This window comes from Pinus tabuliformis, chromosome 7 (genome assembly GCF_031772625.1).
Source record: "Pinus tabuliformis cultivar Carrire ecotype Pingquan chromosome 7, CPIR1, whole genome shotgun sequence".
NCBI lineage: Eukaryota > Viridiplantae > Streptophyta > Pinopsida > Pinales > Pinaceae > Pinus > Pinus tabuliformis.
The window spans coordinates 284,613,829-284,640,297 of record NC_142293.1 but is presented as its reverse complement, the minus strand read 5'-3'; the positions used below and the strand labels follow the sequence as shown (position 1 = coordinate 284,640,297).

The window sequence follows — 26,469 nt, the reverse complement described above, 5'->3', positions numbered from 1 at the left end:
GAGCGCTTTTTGTTGGAGGAGGTACTGGAGACTGTTATGGTTTGTTCATATGGAGAACTTACTTCCCAAAAGATATTGCCTCCACTTGGATAGTGCGTGCATAATAGCGAGCATTTCTTTGTTGTATGTAGATTTAAGACGTTCTCGCTTCTTGAGTTTCCTGATTTCGAAAGCTAATTGATTACCATCTTGCATTAATACTGCTCCTATACCAAAACTTGAAGCATCACACTCAATTACAAAAGGTTTTGAGAAATCTGGAGTTTCCAATACAGGGGCTTTAGACATAACTGTCAGACTTACATGGAATGTGAACATAATGTGAATGATAAATCAATGAATTTCACTTCTATTGACAGAGATATACATTTATATTACATTCATATGACCCTTGGTTTCGTATTCCAAGGTCTCTTGGACTTCCTTAGACTTTTCAGCTTTCACACCAACCCTTAGAGGATTAGGTGTCCAACATTCACCCCTTAATCCGAAGGGTTATCTATGAGTCCAAGAAGAGAGCTGTAATACAAAATGTGAAAAAATGCATGGCAGTGCTATGCTGAATGTGCTCTCTGAAATGTTGGTATAAGGGAGGTGGTTTAAGGATGACCACCAACACTGGAACGCTTAGTGCAGTTCCTAGAACTATTCCAAGTCTGGCATGAAGCTGAGGTCTTCTGCTAGAGGAAGTGCTCGTGATGTCTTGACGAGGGAAACCTTCAACCTTGAAAGGGATGTCTCACCCCGCATAAAAAGGGAGAACCTCAACTTGAAAAGGGAGGTCCCAACCTGTGATGGTTTAAGGATGACCAACAACTCTGAAATGCTTAATGCAATTCCTAGAACTCTTCCAAAACTGGCAAGAAGCTGAAGTCTTCTGCTAGAGGAAGTGTCCCCAACTGAAGGCATGCTCAGGGGCATCTTTGTCTGAATCTGGTATGGTAGGTTGTGGCTCAGGCTCGTTTGATGTGGATTTGAAGCTTGTAGATGACCATCATTTTCCCCCTTGTCAGATACAAGGTGAGATGATGAAGAAAACTCAACTGCAAGATTGTTCAATACTTTAGAACAAGTTGAGACATATGACTGAAATATCTTCTTGGCTGTTGATGCCCATTGCTAAGAAGCAATCCATCCAAGATGAATCTTTGTTCTTGCAGGAGAAGCATCTGTTTGAAGAATAACTGGTTTTATGACAGTGCTTACATGAATGAAGATCAAAACGGTGATCTTTCATATGGCCAACTCGGTCACAATGTTGGCACTTAACAACCTTTTACTGTGAATGTGAAAGAGAAATATCTGGAACAGGTGAAGGTGAAGTCTCATGAAGAAACCCTGCACTCTGAAATTTGATGGGCTTTGAGTAATCTAGAATTTGAAAAGACACGTCCTTGTCATATCCAAGACCAGTTCTGTGCTTGTTGTGGACAAGCTCTTCCCAAGGTCTGATGACCGACTTGGGAAGTGCAGACTGAATTTCTGCATCTGCATGTACAACTGCTCCTGAGAGGGGCTCAATGATCTGATCAATTTGCTGCTTATGGGAGTCTGTTTCAATGTTCTGAACAAAAACGGGTTCAAAATGATGACTCCACTGCTGTAATTCTTCCTGTTGCAGTTGAGATTCAAGCTGCAAAAAATCAATCTGTTCTTGTGCATTTTGCAGAGAGGTTTGAATATTTGTGAGAGTGTCTTTGTTGACTTTAAGTGTGCTTTCAGCAGTAGACATGATTAGAGTTCTCAATAACTCTAATAAAGTGGTAATTTTAGCCATTTTATCAACAACTCAAACTCAACAAAAAAGGAGATTCAAAAAACTTGGATGCTTGAGCTTGCTATACTGCCTCACAATAATGACCAAGTTCATTCAACATAGAGGTTCAATGCAGCACATAAGCCAAACACATAGTTTGTGGCTTCCACAATTAATTCAATGATTTACAAAAATTGTGCATAGATAATACAATATAGTTACGCACAAACAATACCAGCACTTCACCTTACTCAAAACTTATTTACGGCAGGTCAGACCAATTTCAGTTGCATTCCTTTATCTCCTTTATAACATGCACCGACTTCAAGGCTCCAACCACTGCTCATGGCCTTCAACTAGATTTAACACAATTCAATGTTCAACGTACATAGAAGCATCATTGTTCAATGCTCATACCATAAATTACACATGGAAATAGAGTTGTAATTGACAGAACAATGTTCTAACTGCAGAGATAACGCCCTAACCAACGTTCTAACAAGTGTTTAATCAACACATAGTCTTCCTGAATGATCCTAGACCAATGTACGCACAACATTCGACCAAGAGAATAATTAGGCATATTAAGAAATATATCATATAGGCTGTGTCAATTTAGTTTTCCAGGATTGACACATCGAGATTCATGGTGAAGCACCCTATTCAGATCTTTGGGTGGAAGGCCCTGGCCTCGACATGCCAGACTAATGATAATGGGATTGAAACAAAAGCGCTCCTGATGTATAAGCTAATGAATAAAGGGTTTGCAGTCAGTGGGTTTGGGAATGCATGCTCATAAGGTACAAAGGCACACTGGAAAACCACAAACATGCGTGGGGTGAGGGTATCTTGTACTACCTTTTCTTGGATGCCCAAGAGACAATGCGTGCTTGAAGACCAAGAGACTAATTTGATGACTGTGAGAGTTTCCCAAGGATTTCTGGGCCGCAGACAAGAGTGAACAGGAAAACAAGTTGGAAGAGACTAATGTACAAGGATAGGAGCCAACGTTATGTTTCAGGATTTGGAGAATGCTTTTTGTTCCTGGAGAATTTCGGGATATTTGGTAAGCCAAGATTATTCCTATCACACTAAGATTGTAACGCTTTCCCTAGTAAAGAAGGCAAATAGGCCAGGTTAATTATTTCTTCAAAACATCCATTTTTGCTATTTTTTAGACTTTAATGCCTAACTCAAATCTGGCTAGTAGAGGGTGCAAAATTGTAGATTTGAGTGGCAGAGGGGCAATTCAAATTTTGTTGGCGGAGGGGCACATTTGCACCAATACCAGGGAGAAATAAGACTCACACTCGATGTATACGGTGTGGTCGCTGCAGTTTTCATATCCAAAAGTGCAGATGTTCTCGAATTTGACAATTATGCATGTGCTTACCTGTCAAAGCACATCCGTAAATACAACTGGAGTGTCAAGGCTATTTGGAGAAAGACTACTGGAACAGGACGAATGAGATACCTGCGTCACATGCTTGAGAGGGACTTCTTGCAGCTGAAGCCATATTACACAGATACAAGAGATCTTATTCCACCATCTGCTCAGGAATATCCGATCCTGGGGCTCAATTTACTGCGTCTTCTGGTGCAAAATAGAATTGCAGAATTTCACACAGAGCTGGAGCTCCTTTCACCTGAGGCACTTGAGAATCCATGCATTAAGCATGCTGTCGAATTAGAGCAATCATTCATGGAAGGTGCCTATAATCGTGTTCTGAGTGCTCGGCAGGCAGTCCCACACGAAACTTATGTTTATTTCATGGACCTTCATGCAAAAACTGTCAGAGATGAAATCGCAGGCTGCAGTGAGAAGGCATATGATTATTTATCACTACAGGATGCTAAGCAAATCTCAGGATGCTTATTAACAAAACCAGAGCGCTCATTCCACCAACAGAGAAACTACCATGCTCATTCCACTAGCAGAGAAACTACCGCGGACAATGTTGAGGAGTTTTCAGGCTTGACATACTGACAAAGAAACGACCACCGACATACTATTCTAGTATGCACAAAAATGAAATGCAGGAAGGACTAACACTAAAGGAAGAGCGTTACTACGTGCAAATGTGAGTAGAGATTGTAGCTAGAATTTAGGTGAGAAAACATTCATGAAATGCATAATTGATGGCAGAACTACAGAAGGACAGTTCTGACGGGCTGGAAAATGGCAGACCAACAGATATGTAAAATTAGGCTCATAGTAATTATGCAGGGCAGGAATACGCCTGCAGCTTTGATACCATGTCAGACATACATGGAATGTGAACAGAATGTGAATGATAAATCAATGAATTGCATTTCTATTGATAGAGATATACATTTATATTACATTCATATGACCCTTGGTTTTGTATTCCAAGGTCTCTTAGACTTAGACTATTCAGCTTTCACACCAACCATTAGAGGATTAGGTGTCCAACAATAAGTTCCTTCAAATCTTCAAAACACTCTTCTGCTTCATCATACCATTGAAATGAGTTCTTCTTTAGAAGGTTTGTTAGGGGTGTCGTTATATGGGCATAGTTTTTAGTAAATCTTCGATAATACTCGGTCAATCCTAAGAATCCTCTTAGCTTAGAGATATTAACTTCTTGGGCCATTCTCTTATAGGCTTGATCTTATTAGGATGCACTTTTACTCTCTCCTTGGATATTATATGTCCGAGATAACTCTACTTCTTCTTTCCCAAAAGTACATTTGGACTTCTTGGCATAGAACTGATGTTTTTCTAATATCGTAAGAACTTGCTCCAAATGTTGTAGGTGCTCCTCCCATGTTTTACTATAAATTAGAATGTCATCAAAGAATACTAACACAAACCTCCTTAGATATGGGCATAAATAGCTCATTCATAGTAACTTGGAATGTTGCTGGTGCATTGGTTAAACCAAAAGGCATTACGTTAAACTCGTAATGACCTTCATGTGTTCTGAACACAATTGTTGCTATGTCTTCCAGCCTTATTCTGATTTGGTAATACCCTGACCTTAAGTCCAATTTTGAAAAGTATTTAGCACCATGTAGCTCATTTAACATTTCATCGATAAAAGGGATTTGAAACTTGTTTTTAATTGTTATTTTGTTTAGTCCTCAATAATCGACGCATAACCTGAATGATCCATTTTTATTTCGAACTAATACCATTGGAGCATCATACTGACTTTTACTTTTTGTGATAATGCCACATTTTAAAAGATCTTGGACTAATCTTTCAATGTCAGTTTTTTGATGATGCGGATATCGATACAGCTTGATGTTGATGGTGTTTGATCCTGATTTGACTTTGATTGTATGCTCGATTTCTCTTTTAGGCGATAACTTCATTGGAAGATTTTGGAATACTTTTTCGTGTTTTTGAAATAGCTCTTAAACCTTCGGTGCTTCTTTGTTGACTAGATTTGAAGTTAACATTTCTAATTGATGACACTATACTAAATAAGATGGTGCTCCCTTCTGAATCATTTTCATCATCTGGGATGACGATGCAATTTGATAATCAGGGGGCTGAAATCCATATAACTTGTATTTCTGTCCTTCCCAAATAAATTGCTTTTGATGGTTGGCAGAGTAAGTACCTAGGGTTTGAAGCCATTGGATACCTAGGACCACATCCACTCCTCCGAATGGTACAATGTAGAATGAAGATTCTAGATTATAGTCTTGAATCTGTAATTTGACTTTATGGCATTTCCATACATGTTCAATTTTCTTACCATTAACTACCATAACCTTCATGTTGGGCATGGGGAATGTGAAAATGTTGAGTCTTTTCGCCATAGTTGATTCTAGAAAGTTGTGTGTACTACTGGTATCGATCGAAACCATTACATTGCTCTTCTTGATATGTCCTTTTAACTTTAATGTCTGGGGCTGCGATACCTCATGGTTGATAATGACACTTGCGGAATATTCTCGTTATCTAGTTCTAGAGAGAATTCCAGAGAATCTTCGATTTCTTCTACGTCTGATTCATCACTATTTGAATTATTAGTTGCTCTTCACATTTATACAGGTTCTTGGTCTCTTTTCCTTTAACACACCTACGTTCAGGGTCCTTTAACACACCTATGTTTTGGGTCTTGAATATACTCTTTCGACTTTTGGCCACTGCATCTTTTTGTGTTTCTTTTCAGCAACTTTTGCCTTCTATCTTGCTACTTCTATAGAAGTGATGTCAGAAGCTCAAGTTCAGCTTGGAGTCGGGGTTTAAGTCCTGTGGTATATGATGAATGAGACGAGTTTCTAGTAATCCAAGTACTTGTGTAGCTAAGGTTCCCCATTCTTGAGTGTATTCGTCCACATCTCCTTTTTGTTGTACTCTGGTGAGTGCTCAAAAGAACTCTTCTTCCTTGATACCTTGAAACCTTTTAAAGACTGCATTTTTGAATTTCCTCCAACTAATAGCAAGTGTCGTCTTTTTCCACCACATATACCAATTATATGCTTCGCCTTCCATTTGCATGGATGCATGCACGAACATTTTGTCATCATTGTCAATACCGTAAATCTCGAAATATTCTTCTGCTTAATTGAACCATGCAACACTGGACTTCTCGTTACCATCAAATTTGGAGAGTTCAAGTTTTTCTCTTCGCTGATATGTCGCAACTGTTGGAGTAAAGAGAGGGTATTGATTCACAATCTGCATATATGAGAATTGATTTCAGAGGTGCCTATTTTGAAAATTCATGTTACTATTCTATTGATGGGGTATGGAAGATGCTTTTGGAGACTCAGGTTTCTCATGTGAGTTTGACGAATTTGATGAATCCAGAGAATTGAGATGTTGAGTCACTTCATTATTCTGGGGTATTTGATCAGGTGCAATCTTCAACTTGGCACAAATACAGGTCAACATCACCTTTGCTTGATTATGATTCAGATTCACCGTATTTGAAATGATTGCATGCTCCCTTTTAAATTCGTTATGGTTATGCTCAAGCTGACTGTCTATTCTCTTTGTTGTATCCTAGAGCTTTCTGATTTCATTGGAATGCCTGGTAACCTTATTCTCAAGATCAATTAATTTTTTACTAAAATCAACCATTGTCATAGACGACGACATTGAACGGTTCTGTGGTGGTGTATATTTATCCAGTTTAACCTTTTCCTTAACTTACCCTAATTTAAAAAAAAAAAACCTTTTTTATTTAAAGATTTTTGTTTTAAATTTAATTTAATTATATATATATTTGAATTAATTAATTAATTATCTTTAATTATAAGGTTTTTATACTATATAGTATAAGTTATAACTATATAGTTATAACCCTTAATAAGGTTATAAACTATTTTATAGCTATAAAATTAAAAGGTACCACGTTCATTAAAAGGCATGAGGGAATTGGTGAATTAAGAGCAGATGCTATCCACTGGAAAACAGCGGAGGGCAGACGTGGCAGAAAACGGCAGGACAAGGGATCGAAGGTGGCAGAACTGGATGACAGGGATGCACAGCAGAAATGATGTGGTCGATAGGCGGACATAAAATGGAGTGTAAATACTCAGCATTAAACAGAAAAGGTTATATATATTTTATTAATGAATTGATGATAATACAATTGTGGGAGACCCCCTGGCTAAAATACTGCCACGGGTGCCTCTTCATGAATGGGCATGATCTTTGATCAAAGATCATGCCCTTTGCCTTAATTTAACTAATAATTACAACAATAATTAATTTTTACGTAACAAAGTCATGCATAGTATACATTACATACACAGACAGCTGCACACACAAGCTCTCTGCTGCCTCCCCTTCTCTCTTTTATACCTATGTAATATAATACTGGAACATTATCTTGCCATTGTGCGTATATATTAAATATTTATCATTTATGATTATTCATCAGTAATTTTAATAATTTGGGTAATTTTCAGTATTTATGATATTAATTGATATTTTTAGAATATTGTTTATCGGCTGATGTTGAAAGTAAGGTTAGGGTATGCAGGGTTTGAGAGATGTATGTGTGTGCATGTGTTTGATCATACAACTGAATGGATGTCTTTACTATTGAATTTCCTTTCTGACATTACATAATAGAACTCCGATTTGAGTTTGTATTGAATTTTTTGAAAACATATTTGGAGGTTATAAGTGATTCCATTGCAATGATATTATCATGTTATGCATTTCGTTTTCAACTATATACATACTCTTTCTCAGGTCACAGGTTTCTCAGTTGGAGGACGTGTCGTGACTTCTGAAGGTGTTGGTGTTGAAGGTGTTAAGATATTACTTGATGGACAAGAAAGAGCTACAACAGATGTCCAGGGATATTACAAACTTGATCAGGTATCACTTTTAGTTTTGACATGGTAGAGTGACATTTATTTCATTAATGTCTGTAGCATTGCTTTTGCAATTATTTAGTATGATGATGGCAGTAGTTCAGAGTGCATCACAAGGTGTCTTTAGTTTTAAGAGACTGTACTTGGCTTTCAATCTAGGAGAAGAATTAATCATCCAGTGAGTTGTGTTTATATGTAATATCCCAAAGGGTTTTCAATAATTCAACCACAGAACATGTTTATGCATTCATATAACGGTGGACGGCGATCTATGTAATGCACAATTACAAAGATCTTCAATGTTATTACAATTTCCAATAAAATAGGGCATCCAATGAACAGTAGATCCAACAAACGGTACCGTTCTATGTTGTTAACAGTAATATGGTTCTACAGTAAATCCTCAAACAGTTGATTGATTCTCCTCACAAATCCACCAGTATACTTTGAATGCAATACCAAAATTCTGTAATCAAATCCTCTGATTGTAACTGATTACTAGACTGATGTGCAACTAGAGGTTATCTGTTCTGTAACTTCTGTTACCATTGCTCTGAATTTCTGCCTGGGAATACCCTCGTGCTGATCCAATTTTGCGCCTGTGAGTACTTGTGGTATGATGGCATTCACCGTTATTGCTGCGAGTATGTGTTAGGGCACCATAGGTAATGATTTCTGCTCAGCCGTAAATCACACATCTAATCTAATGTAGGCTTGGAGGATGCTGTCGCAATTACAACAAACTGCAGCCACCGTCAGTCATGTAATTATTGTTACACCTCTTCTGTCAGTACAACCGGGACAGGGATCCACTAGAAAAAACCCTGCAATCATCTCTGAATAACTGTGTCACTGTTGGAAACAGTGTGATTCCTCATGGACTGGTCCCACAGATGGGCACCCTTAGCACAGGTGTTTCTACCCTCACTTGCATGTCAACAGTTGCTGCCCTGGTAATTGTCACTTGCAGAGCCCGAGATACTTGGTCACAGTGTTGATCATGACTTCGCTCTGGCTGTACAGATCCTGGAAGGGTTTCAGCTGCTTAATATTACTATGCTGTCCAGAATAATCTTTATTGCTTTTGTGAGAACCGCGGTTATCCACAGAAACTGCAGGGAACATGTCTGCTGCTTGAAACTGTTATCAATATAATTCATATAAATATAAATATAATAATAATGAATAAAAAACCCCGCAATCCAATCTTGTTTCACATCTCTGAATGACTGTTGGAAACAGTGTGATTCCTCATGGACCAGCCCGCAGATGGGCACCCTTAGCACAGGTGTTTCTACCCTCACTTGCATGTCAACAGTTGCTGCCCGGGTAATTGTCACTTGCAGAGCCCAAGATACTGGGTCACAGTGTTGGTCATGACTTTGCTCTGGCTGTACAGATCCTGGAAGGGTTTCAGCTGCTTAATATTACTACGCTGTCCAGAATACTCTTTATTGCCTTTGTGAGAACTGCTGTTATCCACGGAAACTGCAGGGAAGATGTCTGCTGCTTGAAACTGTTATGAATATAATTCATATAAAAATAATGAATATAAATATAAATATAATAATAATAAATAATAATTAATTAACTAATGGTTAGTTAGTTAGTAATAAAGAGGCATGTCTTAGAGACATGACCATTCATGAAAGGGCACCTGCCTAGAGTATATAAGCAAGCCCTCTTTCTCATTTGTAATCATCTCATATCTTACATCAATTCAATATACAATATTCAATATACATTTACATGTCCTACAGTGGACATTTACGACTTTGAAGTATTTTAAAGATTTCCGCTGGGTATACGACTTTTGGTCGTTACAGAAACAGAGCAGGATGACCCAAGGATTACCCACAGAAAACTCAACCTTGCTGGCTGGACAGATCTGAGTGTTTCAAGAGGGTTTGCTGTACCCCAAACTGACTTCAGACCGAAAATGGCTTATGCTCAGATCAGACTCTTCTTAGAGAGGCAATCCTCCAAATCAAGCCAGAGATGATCGAATTGCTGTGCTGTGCCAGAACAGGGAAAATAGGTGTCTAGGTTGCATGGGATCAGCTCTACCGAAACTAGACGAAAGGATTAGATAGGGTGGGATCACCTCCACTGAAGCTAATCAAAAGAAGGGGCTTTAAAACCCTCAGAGCCTCAGCTCAAGAAAACAGAGATATCAAATCCAAATCCATGATGAAAAATGTCTCCAGTCTCCAACTCTCCTTTATTTATAGATTCCCATTGGGGTTCCTCTAATGTGAGGGGTTACAAGTGCAACCCACACTGGGTTTTTTTGCCCCTACCGTCCCAAAATTTACCCAATGTTGCCCCAAACATTGGATACTTTGGTTTTCCCCCTTTATCAACACTATAGCCTGCGTGGTTGGATAGGCTACTTCGTCCTCCTGTGGGCAATTAATCCATATGGGACATTACATTATACCAGTGAATAAGCAAGACCATAGATAATTATATTTGGTTGCATGGCTCTGTCTAATATTTTATAATAGAATCCCTGAATAAGCAAAGTTGATGCATTGATTTTATGAAGACCCTTTTATTTCCAATGTTTAAATGCCTGCAATACTCTTATAAAACAAACTTGCTTTTTTCAATAAGTTTTCTTGATTGCTCCTGGAGAACTTAATAGGATTTGTTTTCTGTTAATAGTTAAAGATCCAGTCTATTGTCAAAGTAAATGATTAACTTTTTGTTGCAATTTATTTCCTTTTAATCTTTTTCTTTATTCAGCTAGGAGATGCCCTAGCCACTCCCTTGAGATACTGTACAGGTTACCTTTTGTAAATTTGTCGCATGGATTTAATGTCTATGACAAATTTTCATGTCAGTGTTCAAATCATTGGAAAGCTCTTGTGGAATAAATAAGCTCTGTTCAATGGGATTAAGTTTTTGTTCATCTATATGGAGTATCTACTATCAATACTTCCCTGATGGGAATTCTCTTCCTTTATTGTATTTGAGAATGCTTCCAGAGGAATCATCTAAGCATAGTCACCTGGTTAGAGTTTGTATTCAAATTTGGCTATCATGAAATTCAGAAAAAAGTTTCCATACAAAAAGCAGTTGATAACATTTGCCATTATATATAATATTTATTACATAATTTCTTTATATATATATCATGTAATAAATATCATATTTATATAACATAATATAGTTGATCGATGTTGTTAATATAGTTGACAATTTAGTTAAGGTAGTGATTTCATTAGTAGTGGTCTTAATGTATTTGCATTTGATATTTTAGGAAATTTATTGTCTATGTGATCTATGCAGATGGTAAAGGTATATAAAAGAATTTGTAAATGGCAGAATCATTTTTTTGGTGAGTGACTAATTTGCAGAAATCCAAACATCCATACGAGAGATGACATGATGCATCCATACTATGGAATTAAGGCACATTCAATCACTATATCCATATACAAAGACTGGTCACAAAGGGCATGTTTTGACCATGGTACATGCATTTATGGAGGCACGAGGGCACATTCTATAAAATCTCATCCAACAACCATTTAAAAACACATTGAAAATTGTACAGTGATATGGGGTTTAACGGTAAGTTTCGCTGGGTGAAACCCACGAGATGGAGGTTCAAATCTCGTTGAGTACATGGCCTGTTGTGTCTTGGCTAGAAGAGTAGGCGACCCCAAAGTGGACATCTCGGCTCTTGTTGAGGCATAAGTTAATTGCTATTGTGTGCGGCTTGCAGGTTGTTGCACCTAGCCTAGGTTTATAGTGGCAGCCAGTTGGATTTGATCCTGGGCCTGTTCAGGATAACTCTCGCCAGTTACCGATTATCCTAGATTAAAAAAAAAAAAATAACACATTGAAAATTATGTATTAAAAGGTGGTTAGGTTGATTGATGATTTTAATGGCCGAACTTCACTAAATATATGAGGCCTTTCTTCAAATGCGTTGAATATCAAACTTTACAGATGAAATCCGATGAATGTGATGACTTAATATCTATGATCCTAAAGCCCCCAAAACTTAGGTTGTTAGCTTAAAGTGGGACACCATTTGTAGTTTTAATTTGGAGGGAATGAGGCCTTTGGGCAAGACTCAATGACCATGATGGTTTTATTGTCTTTTGACCATCCTCCTGTTGATTTTTCATAGGATCTTCCAAGTGATAGTTACTTCCTTTGATTTCTTAGTTCAATCTTTTCTTGCATTCAAATCCATCATAAGTCGGTTACATAGAAGATCCCAACAGTGGAAACAAAATTCCAGTAGGGGCATAAAGAGACATATAAACAAGAGACATAAGGATTTACCTTGGGAAAACCCACTAGAATTCAACAAAGATACATCTAATTCTTCAAGTCAAACATAAAGTCAAACTGACTGGTAGCATAGCCTTGGCCACACCTGGTCAAACTGCCCTCTTAGGCAAGACAATTTTTTCCTCAAACAATTTTGCCTGGTCTACTCAGGGTTCAACCCTTTTCCTGCCCCAAAGTTCGTTCTTTTTTCTGCCTTAGAGTTCGAACCCCTTGATCCAAAAACAAAAGTGAAGGTATTACTGAACAATTTGCAGGTTAGTTTATGTATCTTTATGCAACAAATCAAAATTGTGAAAACACACAAGCTTAAGTTAAATTGTAGTTTAAAGTAAAAGAGAGCAAAAGTGCAGCACAAGACAAACACAAGTTGATAACGGAGTTCACCCATCCTGGGCTACATCTCTGGGTCCATCTTCCAATGGTGACTGCTTTATTAAGATGCTCAAGTGTTCATTACATCAAAATACAAGCCTCAACTTGCAAAAGCAATACTCCCATGTGGTCCAAAACACTCAAAAATCCCATTCTAGGTTCTTGTTGCATTAAAAAATGCTTCAAAACGAGCAAAATGTCCTCTTTTTCAATTATGTCTACAAAACTGTTCTATAAAAGGTCTCGGCCTGCTAATTATCCAACAAAAGAGGCTCTGTGGCCCAACAGTGGCACATTTGGTTGAGAGACCAAAGGTCTCGATTTCGAATTGTCAGAGTTGGAGGTGCGATGGTTGTTTTAAATATTAAATAAATTTTTTAATAGGCAGTTGGCCCCTCGCCCATATCGCTCCCGTCATGGTCGTATTAACAACTCTACACCCGTCGTAATTGAGGGCTATGTTGGATTTACCCCCTTCTCCTTTCGTCGAGGTACATTAACACAACAATAACCGTGGGCTACGCCGGTCGGGCATGCTTGTCGGCTTGCCCATTACCCCAAACTGTTGGACCATTTGTCAACAAATAAATGCCGAGGCCATGGGCTATCAGAACTTCAGTAGCCAAGAGCTTGATTTTTCATGTTACAAATGAGGAGCTTAGAGCTCAATTTATGGAAAAAATGAGAGATCTAGATCTCTCTCCAAGTGAAAACAACTAGGTCCAATGAGTTGCAAAAAATTTGATTTGATGCTAGGAGAAAAAAACTAGTTGAAAGCTTGATCCGTGTCAAAATAATCTCGTCCCTTGATCTAGAGGAAAAAATTCAATTTTCTTGAAGATGGAGTTGATTCTGGTATCTTTTTTCCCAAACTTTTCCTTGAAATTTTCTCCTTCAACTTAACCATCTTGGACCAAGAAATTTGATTTTTCTTGAACCAACAAATTTTTTGTAGGATTTTCCTTGCTTGAATCATGGAGATTCCTTAACTTTTTCCTTGATTCCTTCCTCGGGAAAGTCCACAACCTTTTTTAAGTAGTTTTCACCTGGAGAGAATTTACTTTTCTCTCATTTTAATTTTCTGACGAATTTCTAGCTCATTAATTTGCCATTATTTTGTCAGAAAATAAAAATATGACGCTAGAGGAGTATAAACATATTTTTCCACCCTCAAAGTGTGTCTAGATAGAAATTTTAGGAGTTGAGGTGTAATTTTAAGTACTCATACCCCCTACAAATTCTATAGACACCACTTTTTACATCTTTACATCAAATATTACATACAAATCCCGTTTAGAAGGAGAAATTTGACAATTAAAAACTGACCACTAGGCACAACCAAATTCTTCTAGACTTTAGATATAATCTAGTATGGTAATTTACATAGACTCTATACACTAGGACTCACGTAAGACTTCACCATCGAGCCCCACTCTAGCTTTGGGGGATGTGTGGGAGAGAAACTTAACCAATTATTTAATGTTTGGGAAACATAAATAATTAGCTAAGGAAAAAAAACTCCCTAGAGTGAAACTCTCTGGCAAAAATCTTAAGCTACCTATATGTTTTACATGGCTTTCTAAACATACTAGAATCATTTTTATATAATGGCCCATAGGGTTGTAGAATGTGGATTACAATTGAAGACCAAAAGCTGCATGAAGATGAAGTCTGAAAATTTTGATTGCTCTGAATAAGTGTACTTTGCTATAGGGTAGTTGACACTTGAGTGGTCAACAAGTATGATGTAAAAAAAAAAAATTGAAAAAGAAAAGAGGGCCCAATTTTTTTAAAGTTAAAAAATTAAATTAAAAAAAAAAAGACTTAGGGGATGTGGTGGTGGTCGAAAACCAAGCTGCTAGCAACCGCTAGGGCAGCCGACAGTTAGCTGACCGATCGACCAACAACAACGACACCAGGGTCCAACACTAGTGCAGGGACAACGAACCAGCCATCGATAGTTGGGCACCACTGGCAGCGATGGATAAAAAGTTGGGTGGCTGAGCACGATTCCCCCTGAACAACCGACATGTGGTTAACAAGAGCATAACCACAGAGACAACTAGACAAAAGGTTGTGGTGCAACATAACAGGAACAAGTGTGCATTACAAAGGCGATCAGAAGAGCCAAGAGGAGCCTGGGGACAAGAGAAAGGCATTGGGTTCTGCATAGAGGTGACCACATGACAGTCATAAAAGTGAATTGAGGATTAAGAAACCAACGCTAGTGACAACTAAGGTCCGACAGACGATCAACGCGACATAGTAAGCATGGATGGGCAATGACACATGCCATAACTAACAAAAGAAAAACGTGCCTACAACAATGGTTAGGGCCTAATGTAGGTTCAGTTCGCTTGGTGACAAGTGATTTGAAACACTGGGTCATAGAGGCAAGAGTCTAACAATCGATCACGATCGAAAGAAGTTGCCGTGAGTTGCCATAGTGGTTGCAAGCTTGAAAATAGTGGGGTGTGTGGCAAGAAGCAAGGCTTGATAGGTTGTGTCACAACCACATAATTTAGTCTTTGCGCAGACATGCAGAAAACAGGGGTTGGGCACCAATAGACTAGTAGAGCAATTGGCAAAGGGGCTTGTGAAAAGAAGGCTATAGTGTGGTAGGGCTGTAGACCGTAGGGATCAGGCTGACAAGAAGATTGTAGTGCGAGGGGTTCACTTAGGTAGTAGGGTGCAAGCTTGATTAACGCAGTGGGTCATCCAAATAATAATTAACTATAGTTCAGTTTGACAATGATGGCTACTAGGTTACATTACGAGGACAAGTTGGATGGGGTAGGAAATTTCAACCCATAGGAGCAGATTGTTTTGCAATTTGAGGAGCAAGAGTTATGGGATATCATGGAGAAGGTTGTCCCAATTCCAGTAGATCCTGCTCAATTGGTTGAGTTTAACAAGAAGAACGTGAAGGCCAAGAAAACATTCCTGGACTCTATTAAAGACCATATTATACCTCATGTGATGGGAAAGAAGAACACTTTTGAGATGTGGGCATCCTTAACTAAGTTGTACCAGAGTACAAACCAAAACAGAAAGATGGTGCTTAAGGAGAAACTAAGAAACACCAAGATGTCTGAAACTGACACAAATCCATCATACCTAACTAGAATCACTCAGTTTAGAAATGATTTGGAAGCAGTAGGGGAAACTATTGATAGGTAAGAGTTGATCAGATCAACCTTGAATGACTTTCTTCAAAAATGGGTTGTCTTTGTTGATGGGATTCTCACATGGGAAAATTTGCGTAGTTGGGATAGATTGTTGGATGATTTCGTACAAGAAGAGACAAGGAGACGTTCCAAAATTGTAGGCCAACATGATGGTAAGGATGATGAGGAGAATTTTGCTCTTGTTGTAAAAGGCAAAAGTAAAGGGAAGTGGGGGATCTTATTCCGTGAAGGACATGAACAAGGTGAAGTGCTTTGCGTGTCACAAGATTGGCCACAATGCGAGCTAGTGTCCATACAACAACAAGAAGAAGGAGGATTAGGTGGCTACTTCAACATCAACTGAGGTTAATGACTTTATGGAGAATTTTGAGAAGGAATTTTATCTAGTTGCTCGTGTTTTTGATAGTAGTACTGTTGTGTTTGAGGAAAGTGGTTTACGGTTAATGGACATTAGAGCATCCAATGACATGACGGGGATGAGGTTAATGTTTGCAATATTTTAGAGACATGCTTAGACTGCAGTGTGTGTAGTGCGACTAGTACCATGCAGGTAGTGAAGGGGGTTGGATGTGTCAGATTCTAGCTAAAGTCAGGAGGATTTCGGAAGGTGATAGGGATGTTTTTTGTTCCAGGGTTGATGGTATACATACTCTCAGTATTAGCGTAGGAGGATGTTGGATATAGATTTTTGTTTTTTTTTTGTTTAATTTATTTTTCGGGATGGATAGGTGCTTCTATATTCAGAGGGGGCGACCTTGGATGCAGCTGTAGTGCTTGGGATGAGACAGGGGCCGTCAGACAGGTTGTTGGGACAACTTGCGGGTATGTCCAATGGGATCTTGGATACAAGATTAGTGTTAGTTGTTGAGAGGGAGAAGGTGGCGAGGAGGAGTGATTTCATAGGTATTGCCAAGAGCCTCAACTGGTATAATATGACATTGCAAGATGCCCAGGAGGAATATCTTAGGAGCATAGTTGGAAGAAATAGGTCTTCAGATCAGATTCCGAAGCAAGTAGTAGGGTGGTCTTCTAGTTTAGAGGGAGCAACTACAACAATAGATGACATGGTGGTGTTGGAGACAAATCCAGGTGGAGGAGGTTCTTCCAGTATTACCTCCCTCACTAAGAGGGAGTGCTGAGTTTTATATCTCGCAAGGTACTTCTAGTCTCGTGTCTTGACTAGAAATACCTTGATTTGCTTCTTTAGGAGCTTGCATGCAAGTGAGTTGCATGCATGCGAATGTGCTGCATGTGACATGCATGTAAAGCAAGCTAATTTATGACTTGTACTTGAGTTAAAGCGGAGAAAGCTAAAAATATGATAGTTAACTAAAATAAAGTCACTTATGTTCAATTAACTTGACGAGCGGCCTTCAATCTTAGCTTAGGAAAGTTATAAACTGAGCCTAAAGTGAGGTGCTAAGACACAACAACAACACAAGATTGAGAGAGGCTTCTCAGTGAGTGTGTTTTGTGTTTGAGAGAGTGCAGTGAGGTTGGTGTTCATTTTTGTATTTTCTTAATTGGGCATTATCCTAGGATGGGAGCCCAAGTGAGTTTGTGATTAATTTATTAATGAACTGTTGATTGGACACAAATCTGTTTATGTATATGTGATTCAGATCGAGTAATTTTGCTATCGCTAAATGTTTTGGTTAAGAATTTAGCCGCATATTTGTTCAATTAATAATTGTTGGGAAACAAATATCGCATATTGGGTTCATGAAATTATAACTCTTGTTGTTGGTGCTATTAGTCCCTGCTCAACCTTCAGAGCCTCTTGCTCCTGATCCTTGACCACTACTGGACCTATCTTATGTGACCTCCCAAAGGTCCTACCCTCCTCAGATCGGACATCCTGACTAATAACTATCTTCCTTTGCCCCATAATGTAGAACCTGTGGGCCTTTGTGATCTCACTGTATCCAACAAAAATCCGTCTGTTAGATGAAGGTTCCAGCTTAGTCCTCTTCTCTAATGGTATATGGACCTACACTAAGCAACCAAAGATGCGAAGATGGCTCACCATGAGTCTCACTCCTGTAAATGCCTCCTTAGGAGTCTTGTCCTCCACTACCTTATGAGGACTCCTATTTTGTAGGTACATTGATGTGCTGTAGGCCTTCGACCATAGGGACAAACAATTCTTAATGATATATCATTGCCTTTGTTCCTCTTACTATGGTCCTATTCTTTCTCTTTGCTGCTCCATTCTACTATGGATTGTAGGGCATTACCAATTCTTTCTTGATTCTCGCCTCTCTATAGAAAATCTTGAACTCATTGGAGGTATATTTGCCCGCATTTTTTGATCTCAAGACTTTGATCTTCTTCCCATTTTGGTTCTCCACAAGCGCTTTAAACTCTCGGAACCGACAGAAGGCCTTGTCCTTGGCCTTTAGAACGTAAATCCATGTCCTCCTGGAATAATCATCTATGAAGGTTACAAAATAAGTAAGCACAAAGATAGACTACATTGGCATAGCACCAAAAATATCATAATGCACCAAATCCAACACTCCCTTGGACTTGTTCTCATTGTTAGGAAACATTGCTTTAGGAAGTTTTCCAATCACATATCCTTCGAAGACACCAACCTACTCCACATTGAACTCCAAAAATATAGTGACCATCTCACATAATAGTGGTAGAGCCTTGTAGTGTAGATGCCACATCCTCTTATGCCAAAGCTTACTTTGGCTGTTACTATCATGTATAAGGGCCTTCATTGCTTGTCCATTCAATTGATGCAAATTGCTCTCTTTGCTGCCTATCACTTGCCTCATGCTAGGATCAACAACCTTCGGCTTGACAGATGCCCATCTTCTATGAAACTTTCTTCTTGTTGGGGCATTATCAACATTGTGACCATACTGGTGACGTGCAAAGCACCTGAATTTTCTCATGTCCTTTTTATATCCCTATGATGATCCTCCTCCACTTTAGTTCTGCTTGGCTTTATCCTTGCCCTTCTTTGCTTGCCCAATAAGAGCAGATTCCTCTTCTCTAGCTCCACCTCTATGTTGTTGACTAGATATCAAACTCTCCCATATCTCCTTTTGGGTGAAGTCATCCCACAACCAGGTCCTATTAGGAAGCTTGTCTCTAGCAATGATACCTATTACAAAGGTAGCCCATTACATGGTACAACCATCCAATGCTATCTTGAAAAGTTCACCCTCATCGAAAGCTTCCCCAAGAGATGACATCTCATCACGAACTTGTTGGACTTGTGAAGCTAAGTCACGTGACATGACCCGAGACATGGAGGACACAAAAATATGAGTATCCGACACATGATATGATGAACCCTTGGAAAATGACACGTAGGGCACATATATATTATGTATTAAAAAATATAACAAATTAGTGAAATACACATAAAATAGAAAAAACATTTACAACATGATGATACAAATTCAACCATACAACTAATGCATATAACGAAAATAACATTGGGTGCAATCCATTTTTGAACCAAAAATACATCAACAAAGAGGCCCTAATTGACTTATAGAGTTGAAAAATATAATGCTACAACAAATAAATAGTATTACATATCATCAAAATGATTGCATATATTGGGATCCTCATCATCAATATAACCCTCTAAGCATTAAAATAAGTTTGAAAAAGCTTAATGTGTCAAATTAAGATTTTGTTTGAGTGATGAATACATTTTTGCTAGGGTCATGATAGCGAAGTTCAACAAACAATGCCACCAACATAAAGGCACATTGAGGGCTTGGTCCTCTTAATTAAATGCTAATTCCATACCCTCATGCATGATACAATCCAATGGAAATGTTGCAACCCCACCAATTTTAAAATCTTGAAAACTGTTAGGTCGAGTGGATTTTGTGTGGGATCTAAAATTTTATTTTCTCTATGTGAGATCCAATGAGGTAAAAACCTCTCTCAAACATCCTTGAGTCAATTAGTGGTAATGGTAAAAATTTAAGGACGAAAATGAAAGATAAAGGAGAATGTCACTTTTACTTCAAGAAATTAATATTACCATAATTGCATAACATTAGTCGGGATGGAAAATCCACTTCCCAACACTTGGAATCCCTTCTAACATTGCTTAATCAACCTTAGTGGCACTCCAAAATGAGGCAATAATCATTTTGAAGATGCTTTTTCACTAGGCAGGTGTCCAACTTTTGGGAGACCAATAGGGCTCGTGTTGTACATCTTGAAACTCTCGTCCTTCAAACAAGACATGAGTCAAACTTGTGTCAGACGTGTTAGACGTGTGTCGTGTCCAACACATGAAATACATGACATGAGGGAGGGGGAGGATGTGTCATGTTACGTAGTTGTGAAGTATGAGGCTACAATTTCAGATGTATTTGTTCTTATGTTTCTTAGTTTCTGTCTCAGCACCATTTTCCTGTTTTGGCTTTTACTTTGGTACAGGTTCATCAATGCTAACCACATTTGGTGAGCTGTATGCTTCCTTGATATGTGATAGATTATGTGATCCTTCACAATGTCCAATATGATCCCTCTAGTCTTCACATCCTTCAGAGTGTTTTTTGTTGCTTGTGTAGGATCAAAGGAACTTGGATCTCTTTTCTTGCAAGTTCCCACAGGCTATTTGTGATTAGCACAATTTTGATCGTCTCCTTCCGTGGACTGAAGGGCTTACCATATCGATTTCAAGCATAAAATTCTTGTTGCAAAATAAAAATTAAGCTGGTAAAATATTTTTGTTGATGTAAAGCCCTTGTGCTGTATGATTTCCCCCTACGAAGTTTCTATAGCTTTGTTACAGTGTTAAATCTCTTGTACCAAATCTGATTTATTTATACTGCAACAATTATTTTATATCCAGAATTATTTACTCAATAAAATATGAAAATTATTGGAAAATAAAACTGTTGGTATTTTAACTTTAAGAAATTTACATTTGTAGTTGAAATAATATAGGGAAATCAATCACACAACAACAAGGATTTTTTCCTAAAACAATCTTCCTTTAGTTTATATTACTGAGAAAAATTTGGGCCTGGACCACAAAGAATAGATAGAAAAATTACAGCTGTTGGAACTTGGAAATCAACCCCTTCGGAAAATTTGGCCTCAATGAATTCAGCCCTCTTAGAAACCAACCCTCTTAAAATTTTCAGCCTTGGAAAATTGGCCTCCTCTACCAACTAACTTGGCTCGTCTTTATCCTTTCGTGCAACCATTGCTCACTTGAGAAAAATCGACCTATTGGATAATTCGGCCTCCCTCTAGAACTTGACCCTCCCTTCAGTGTTGTGGTCTCTCACTCCTTGAGAAAAGCACTCTCTCAATAATAGCAATATAATGTGTCTTCATCCTCTCTGATAGGCTCTCTTTATAATTTCTCCATGGCCCAAACCCGTAATCTCCAAAGTGATAGACGACTAAGGTTAAATTGCAGCCTTAGATCAACAATGGAGATTAGATCTAGGTCACTTAAATAATTCAATATTTATCCTTAGATAAACATTAGCCCATAGCCAACATTAATTAAATAATCAATCATTGTACATTTTCCTAAGTTAAAGCTTAGGAAGGAGATCATAGTTGCTCCTCTTGAGCAATCACCTAAAGAGGACTTCTTGTCTTGGATGCTACACACAAGCCTGTGTAGAAGACCTTTTGAAGCTACAAAATCAACAAGTAGACAGTGTAAAATTGCCATCAAATAGGTTCCAAATCATCATCAAGATAAGCGCAATGCCCATCAAGAAGGTACAACGCTAGCCTGGGGGCATCTTGTCATCACTTGGGCACACCTGATCTCTAAGCAACGTCCAAGCCTAGGTCATGAATTTTTAAGGTCCCAAGGTTGAATACAGGTCTCATCAATTGTGCCAATTGAATCTCAAGATCAATGTCACTCAAAAGTTGCCAAACCTCCTTTGTTTAAGTGCTTTACATCATCATCAAGTGGATGGACATCATCTATGATAAATTGGAGAAGCATCATAACATCCCTCAAGGGATCTTGGCTATACTTGGAAGAATCATCTAGCACATACTCAAGGAATCAAGTGACATCAACATCATGGGTAGAAGAACCATAAGAGCATCAAGGTGGACCATACTCAATGTTAAAGCCATTGAAGTACTTTACACAAGTACCATCTTCAAATGGCTTACTAGCTTATGATTGTATACATGTTACTGTACTTAGGTATGGGATGGTTATTATATGGCCCTATTAGGTGTTGCCAACCCTAAGGGGAGGAACTGTTTCTAGGTTAACCCTTTCAAATGATGGGTGCAAGTGATAAGTGTTATGTTTTGGGGTTTACTTCATGAAAGGTGTCATAGTCTTATACTAGGTTGCGTAAAACCATTGTACATGAGTGCGTGTGTAGAGAAAGTGCTTAGCTGCTTGAGTTACCTTCCCTTGCGTTTGTTTATCTAAGTTGTTGAATGGTGTTGTCATTGATGCTAACGTCGGTTCTTGACTGCTCTTAATATTTGTTTGGATTATATTGCTTGAAGCTCCAATGGTTGAGAAGCCCTAGAAGAATGGAAGGAAAACTCTAGAAGCCCCACACTTGTTGAAGATTTTGACGATGCAAGTCAATGAATTTGATCTTGAGATCACCATCATTAGATGCTCCTCGTCATGCCGATTCCAATGGTATGTGGTATGCTTCGTGGCTCCTCATGGTTTGCAAGATATGTCTTTTGGAAGGTCAAATCCCCCTCTTGTGGTCAAAAATCCCCAAAGGGAGATGATGTGTGAGCTTATCATTAGCCAAGAAAATTGCTTAAATTACGAGGCCTGTTGCCAGTTGATCTAGCAGGGGTCCTAGGAGGGGTACCTAAGGGACAACTACTAGACTAAATGACAACAATGGGACAAATACCCACTGTCACCTCAGTCAATATCCCTTGCTCTTTATGGACTTTCACCGATGAAAGGAGTCCTGGTAGGATGGAAATCACTAGGATGATAGGGTTGATGGCTAGATATGGAGTGGTTTCTAAGGTCCATTTAGAGGGGAGGCTCAAATAATGGCTCAATTTCTTCAAAGAGAAGCTAATGGCTCTCCAAGAAAGGCTTATGAAGAGGCCTTATGCCTAAGAGGAGGGGTTGTTCAATCATAAGGGACACTCCTAGACCAAAGGCTTCCTAAGGAGGCTGGGTCTTTCTGAGGGTTTTGTAAGACAATGACCATGTGAAGGTTTGGAACCACAAGAGAGACCTAGAAAATCCAAGCAAGAGCTAGGGCTAAAAAATGACTTTTATGAGATATCTAGGTGAAGCAAAGATGAGAAAAGGTCAATGAGTATTTAATTTCCTTTGAGTTTTCAAGAGCATATGACCTTTGGAATGCTAATAACAATATGCGAACTCTCTCAGATGTGATTGACATAATTGTTCTCTGCCAGCAATTCAGCTTAGGCAAGGAAGAATTTGAAATCATTTTAAAATTGTGGTCAGGTTCCACTAAGCTTTGAGGAAAAGACAAGTACTTAATGCATATTCCTTTGTGCCTAAGTTACCAGGATTTGAATAGCCATGTGGATATGGGTCTGGATGCAGATGCAGATCGTTCATGTGTTTGAAATGTCAGGATCCTGATCTTTCAGGGAAATTTCATGTACAAACAATATAAATATATATTTAAACTTCAACATTCATTGTCTTTGCAACTGTTATTGACCTTCCTTTAGCTCTTGCTGTAATTGTGTGGTTGTATTTTTATCATCGACCTGCATGCTATCCAGTGGCTGGGTTCATTTGTTTTTACCGCTGCGTGGCTGACCACAAAAGTCAGTTCTGCCTTCTCAATCAATGCATCAGTCTTCTTGCAACAAAACCTACAGGGTACAATACTTTGATATTCCCTTGAATTTGAATTTCAGGGATAGAATAAGGAAAAACCTGCAGGCTGTAACTTACTGTCCAGTTGCAAGTGAGGACAAAGACAGAAATTTGGCAAATACAAAATGTTGGGCAAAATTCATTTTACTTTCATATTTTCAAAACCCAGAATTGCAGGAACCCCATATGATCCTTGACATCTGTTTAACAATGGAGGGATCCGTTTCTGTCTATGCTGGAAATTTCTATGAAACGGATCCTGTGTGGATCCAAATCTGGATCCGGATCTGATCGAAGGCTCTGTGGATCCAACCTGCAGGTTCGGTGTATTTGGATCTAATCCAGGGGCTGGGGGATCCATCCCCAGGGTCAAAGGATCTGTTAACATAGATTTGTACTGACCATAAATAAAAACATTAATATTTTATATATGTTTCATGAATAGATGTGCTTATTTATTATCACCCATATGATAAGTGGAGCAGGTGTGAAATTCCAAATGTGATTTTTTGAGATTGTTTTAAGGTAAGGGAGGCCACACAGAACAGTTGTGCAAAGTTACCTTTTCTACACATAGGCGCTCTTCTCCCATTATATGGACATGTTATGTACCCATTTCACAAAAACAAAAGAAAAGATAGATCAGCGACTTGAAAATAAGCCTCTTCGAGGGGGCAACCTCACCCCTTCTTGAAAGTGCATCTGCAACAACATTTTGCTTCTCTTTTTTCTAGATGATTTCAAATTCATAACCTATTTTTGCTGCTTTTCTGAAGATAATATTTTTTTCCAAAAAGTATTTAAGGCTATCATGATATGTTTTTACCTGGAAGTGTCTTCCCATTAGGTAAGGGCACTGTTGCTTCAGGACATGTATTATTGCCAATATTTCCTTCTCATAAATAGGTTTGTGTGACTTTCAAAACCAATAAGTCTAACTTCTTGCATTAAAACAACACCAATTCCATGTATTGAGGCATCACATTCCACAATAAAGGTTTTTGTGAACTCTGGTGTAGCTAAGATCAAAGCTTGGCACATTGCCTCTTTAAGATGTTCAAAGGCAAAAATCATCAAGGTGCATAGAGGGTTTGGTGCTCTTGATTAAATACGATTCCCATACCCTAGTACATGACAAAATCCAATGGAAATATTGCAATCCCCCTAATCTTGAAATCGTGAAAAATTGATAAGTCTGCTGGCTTTTGAGTGAGATTTAAAATTCAATTTTCTCCATATGAAATCCAATGAGGTCAGAACTGTTACCCACCACTTGTGGGTAGTGTATATAGGAGAAACTTTTTTCTCATAGATGGTCCTCAACCGACATCCAACAACCTCTTGCAACCACCAGATAGCTCAATGTGCTATTGTAACGACCTAGGGTCGTATATGCAGTGAAAATATTTAAAATACTTTGTAGACAAAGACATCCATTGTAGGACAGTTACTGTAAATTGTATATTGAATAAAAGAATGAATGTACGATGATTACAAATGAAATTGAGGGTCCTGTATATATAGACAGGTAAGTACCCTTTCACGAACAGGCGTGTCTTTAAGACATGCCTTTTCATTTTTAACCTAAGTTGCACGAAACGGGGAAACGGGGAAGCGACACGAAACGCGGAAGCGAAACGAAACGCGACCTCCCCGAATTTTGGAAACGGGGAAACGCGAATATATATAATAATAATAATATATATATATATATATATATATATATATATATATATATATATATATATTAAAAACATTTAAAAATTATTAATATATATATGTGCAAGACTGCAATCATAAAGCATTAATGATACATTTACTTAAACATTTTAACATTAAGATTAAATTTACATCACAATGATCACATTTACTCATGACTCATCGCATAATGAAAATAAAAATATAGGAACTGGAAAATCCAAAATCAGCCTTTATTTATATTAGTATATGAGGCTGCAAGTACAATAAAGACTATAAGGCTGCAAGAACTATAGAGACAAGTCACAAAAGACTAATCCTCATCATAACAATCCTCATCAAAAATAGAAGCAGCAGAATGCTCAACAGTGGATGGTGGTGCTGAAGAAGATGATGCACCAATTCCACTTCCAGAATCCTCCTCAATATTCAGGGCAGCAAGAGAGAGATCCAAATCAGGATTTTCTGCATCCACATCCCATTCTTTAGAAGGACCACTGTTGTATTCTGGACCCCTACGAGATGCAAGGCGAAGGTTGGAGTGCACATAAACAAGATCCTCTGCTTTCTGTGAGCCCAACCTATTGCGCTTCACAGAATGAATAAAACCATAAGTGCTCCAATTCCTTTCTGCTGATGAAGAGCTTGCCACTTGTGAAAGAATACGAATGGCAAGGCTTTGCAAATGTACACCATTTGCTCCATGACAAATCCACCACCTAACTGGATTCATGGTGCTTCTCTCCGCCAAAGCTGATATATCTGCATAATCATCTATTCCTGCAGCAAAACTGGCAAATTCCTCCTTTACCTCCCTATGTAGGTGAGAAGGAAACATTCTCATTAGTGCTTTTTTCACCCCATTAGCCACCTCTCTATCCTTATGGGGTGCCTTCCTCTTCCCATTGCTTTTAGCAATAAGCTCCTCATCATAAAATTTGGGGTTCAAAGCATGTGCTAAAGTGTGCAATGGTGTATTGAAATTGTTCCACCGGTCAACAATGATTTTC

The 26,469-nt window shown here is 38.4% G+C and overlaps 1 protein-coding gene across 1 annotated transcript in view; it reads left to right on the top strand.

Annotated features, from left to right (window-relative positions):
- The window catches only part of LOC149246976 (Carbohydrate-binding-like fold), a 312,430-nt gene that overhangs the window by 132,830 nt on the left and 153,131 nt on the right, over positions 1-26,469 (top strand). Inside the window, exon 11 of the mRNA XM_089458086.1 lies at positions 7,941-8,069. Coding sequence (XP_089314212.1) covers positions 7,941-8,069 — 129 coding nt within the window. The remainder of the gene's footprint in view (positions 1-7,940; positions 8,070-26,469) is intronic.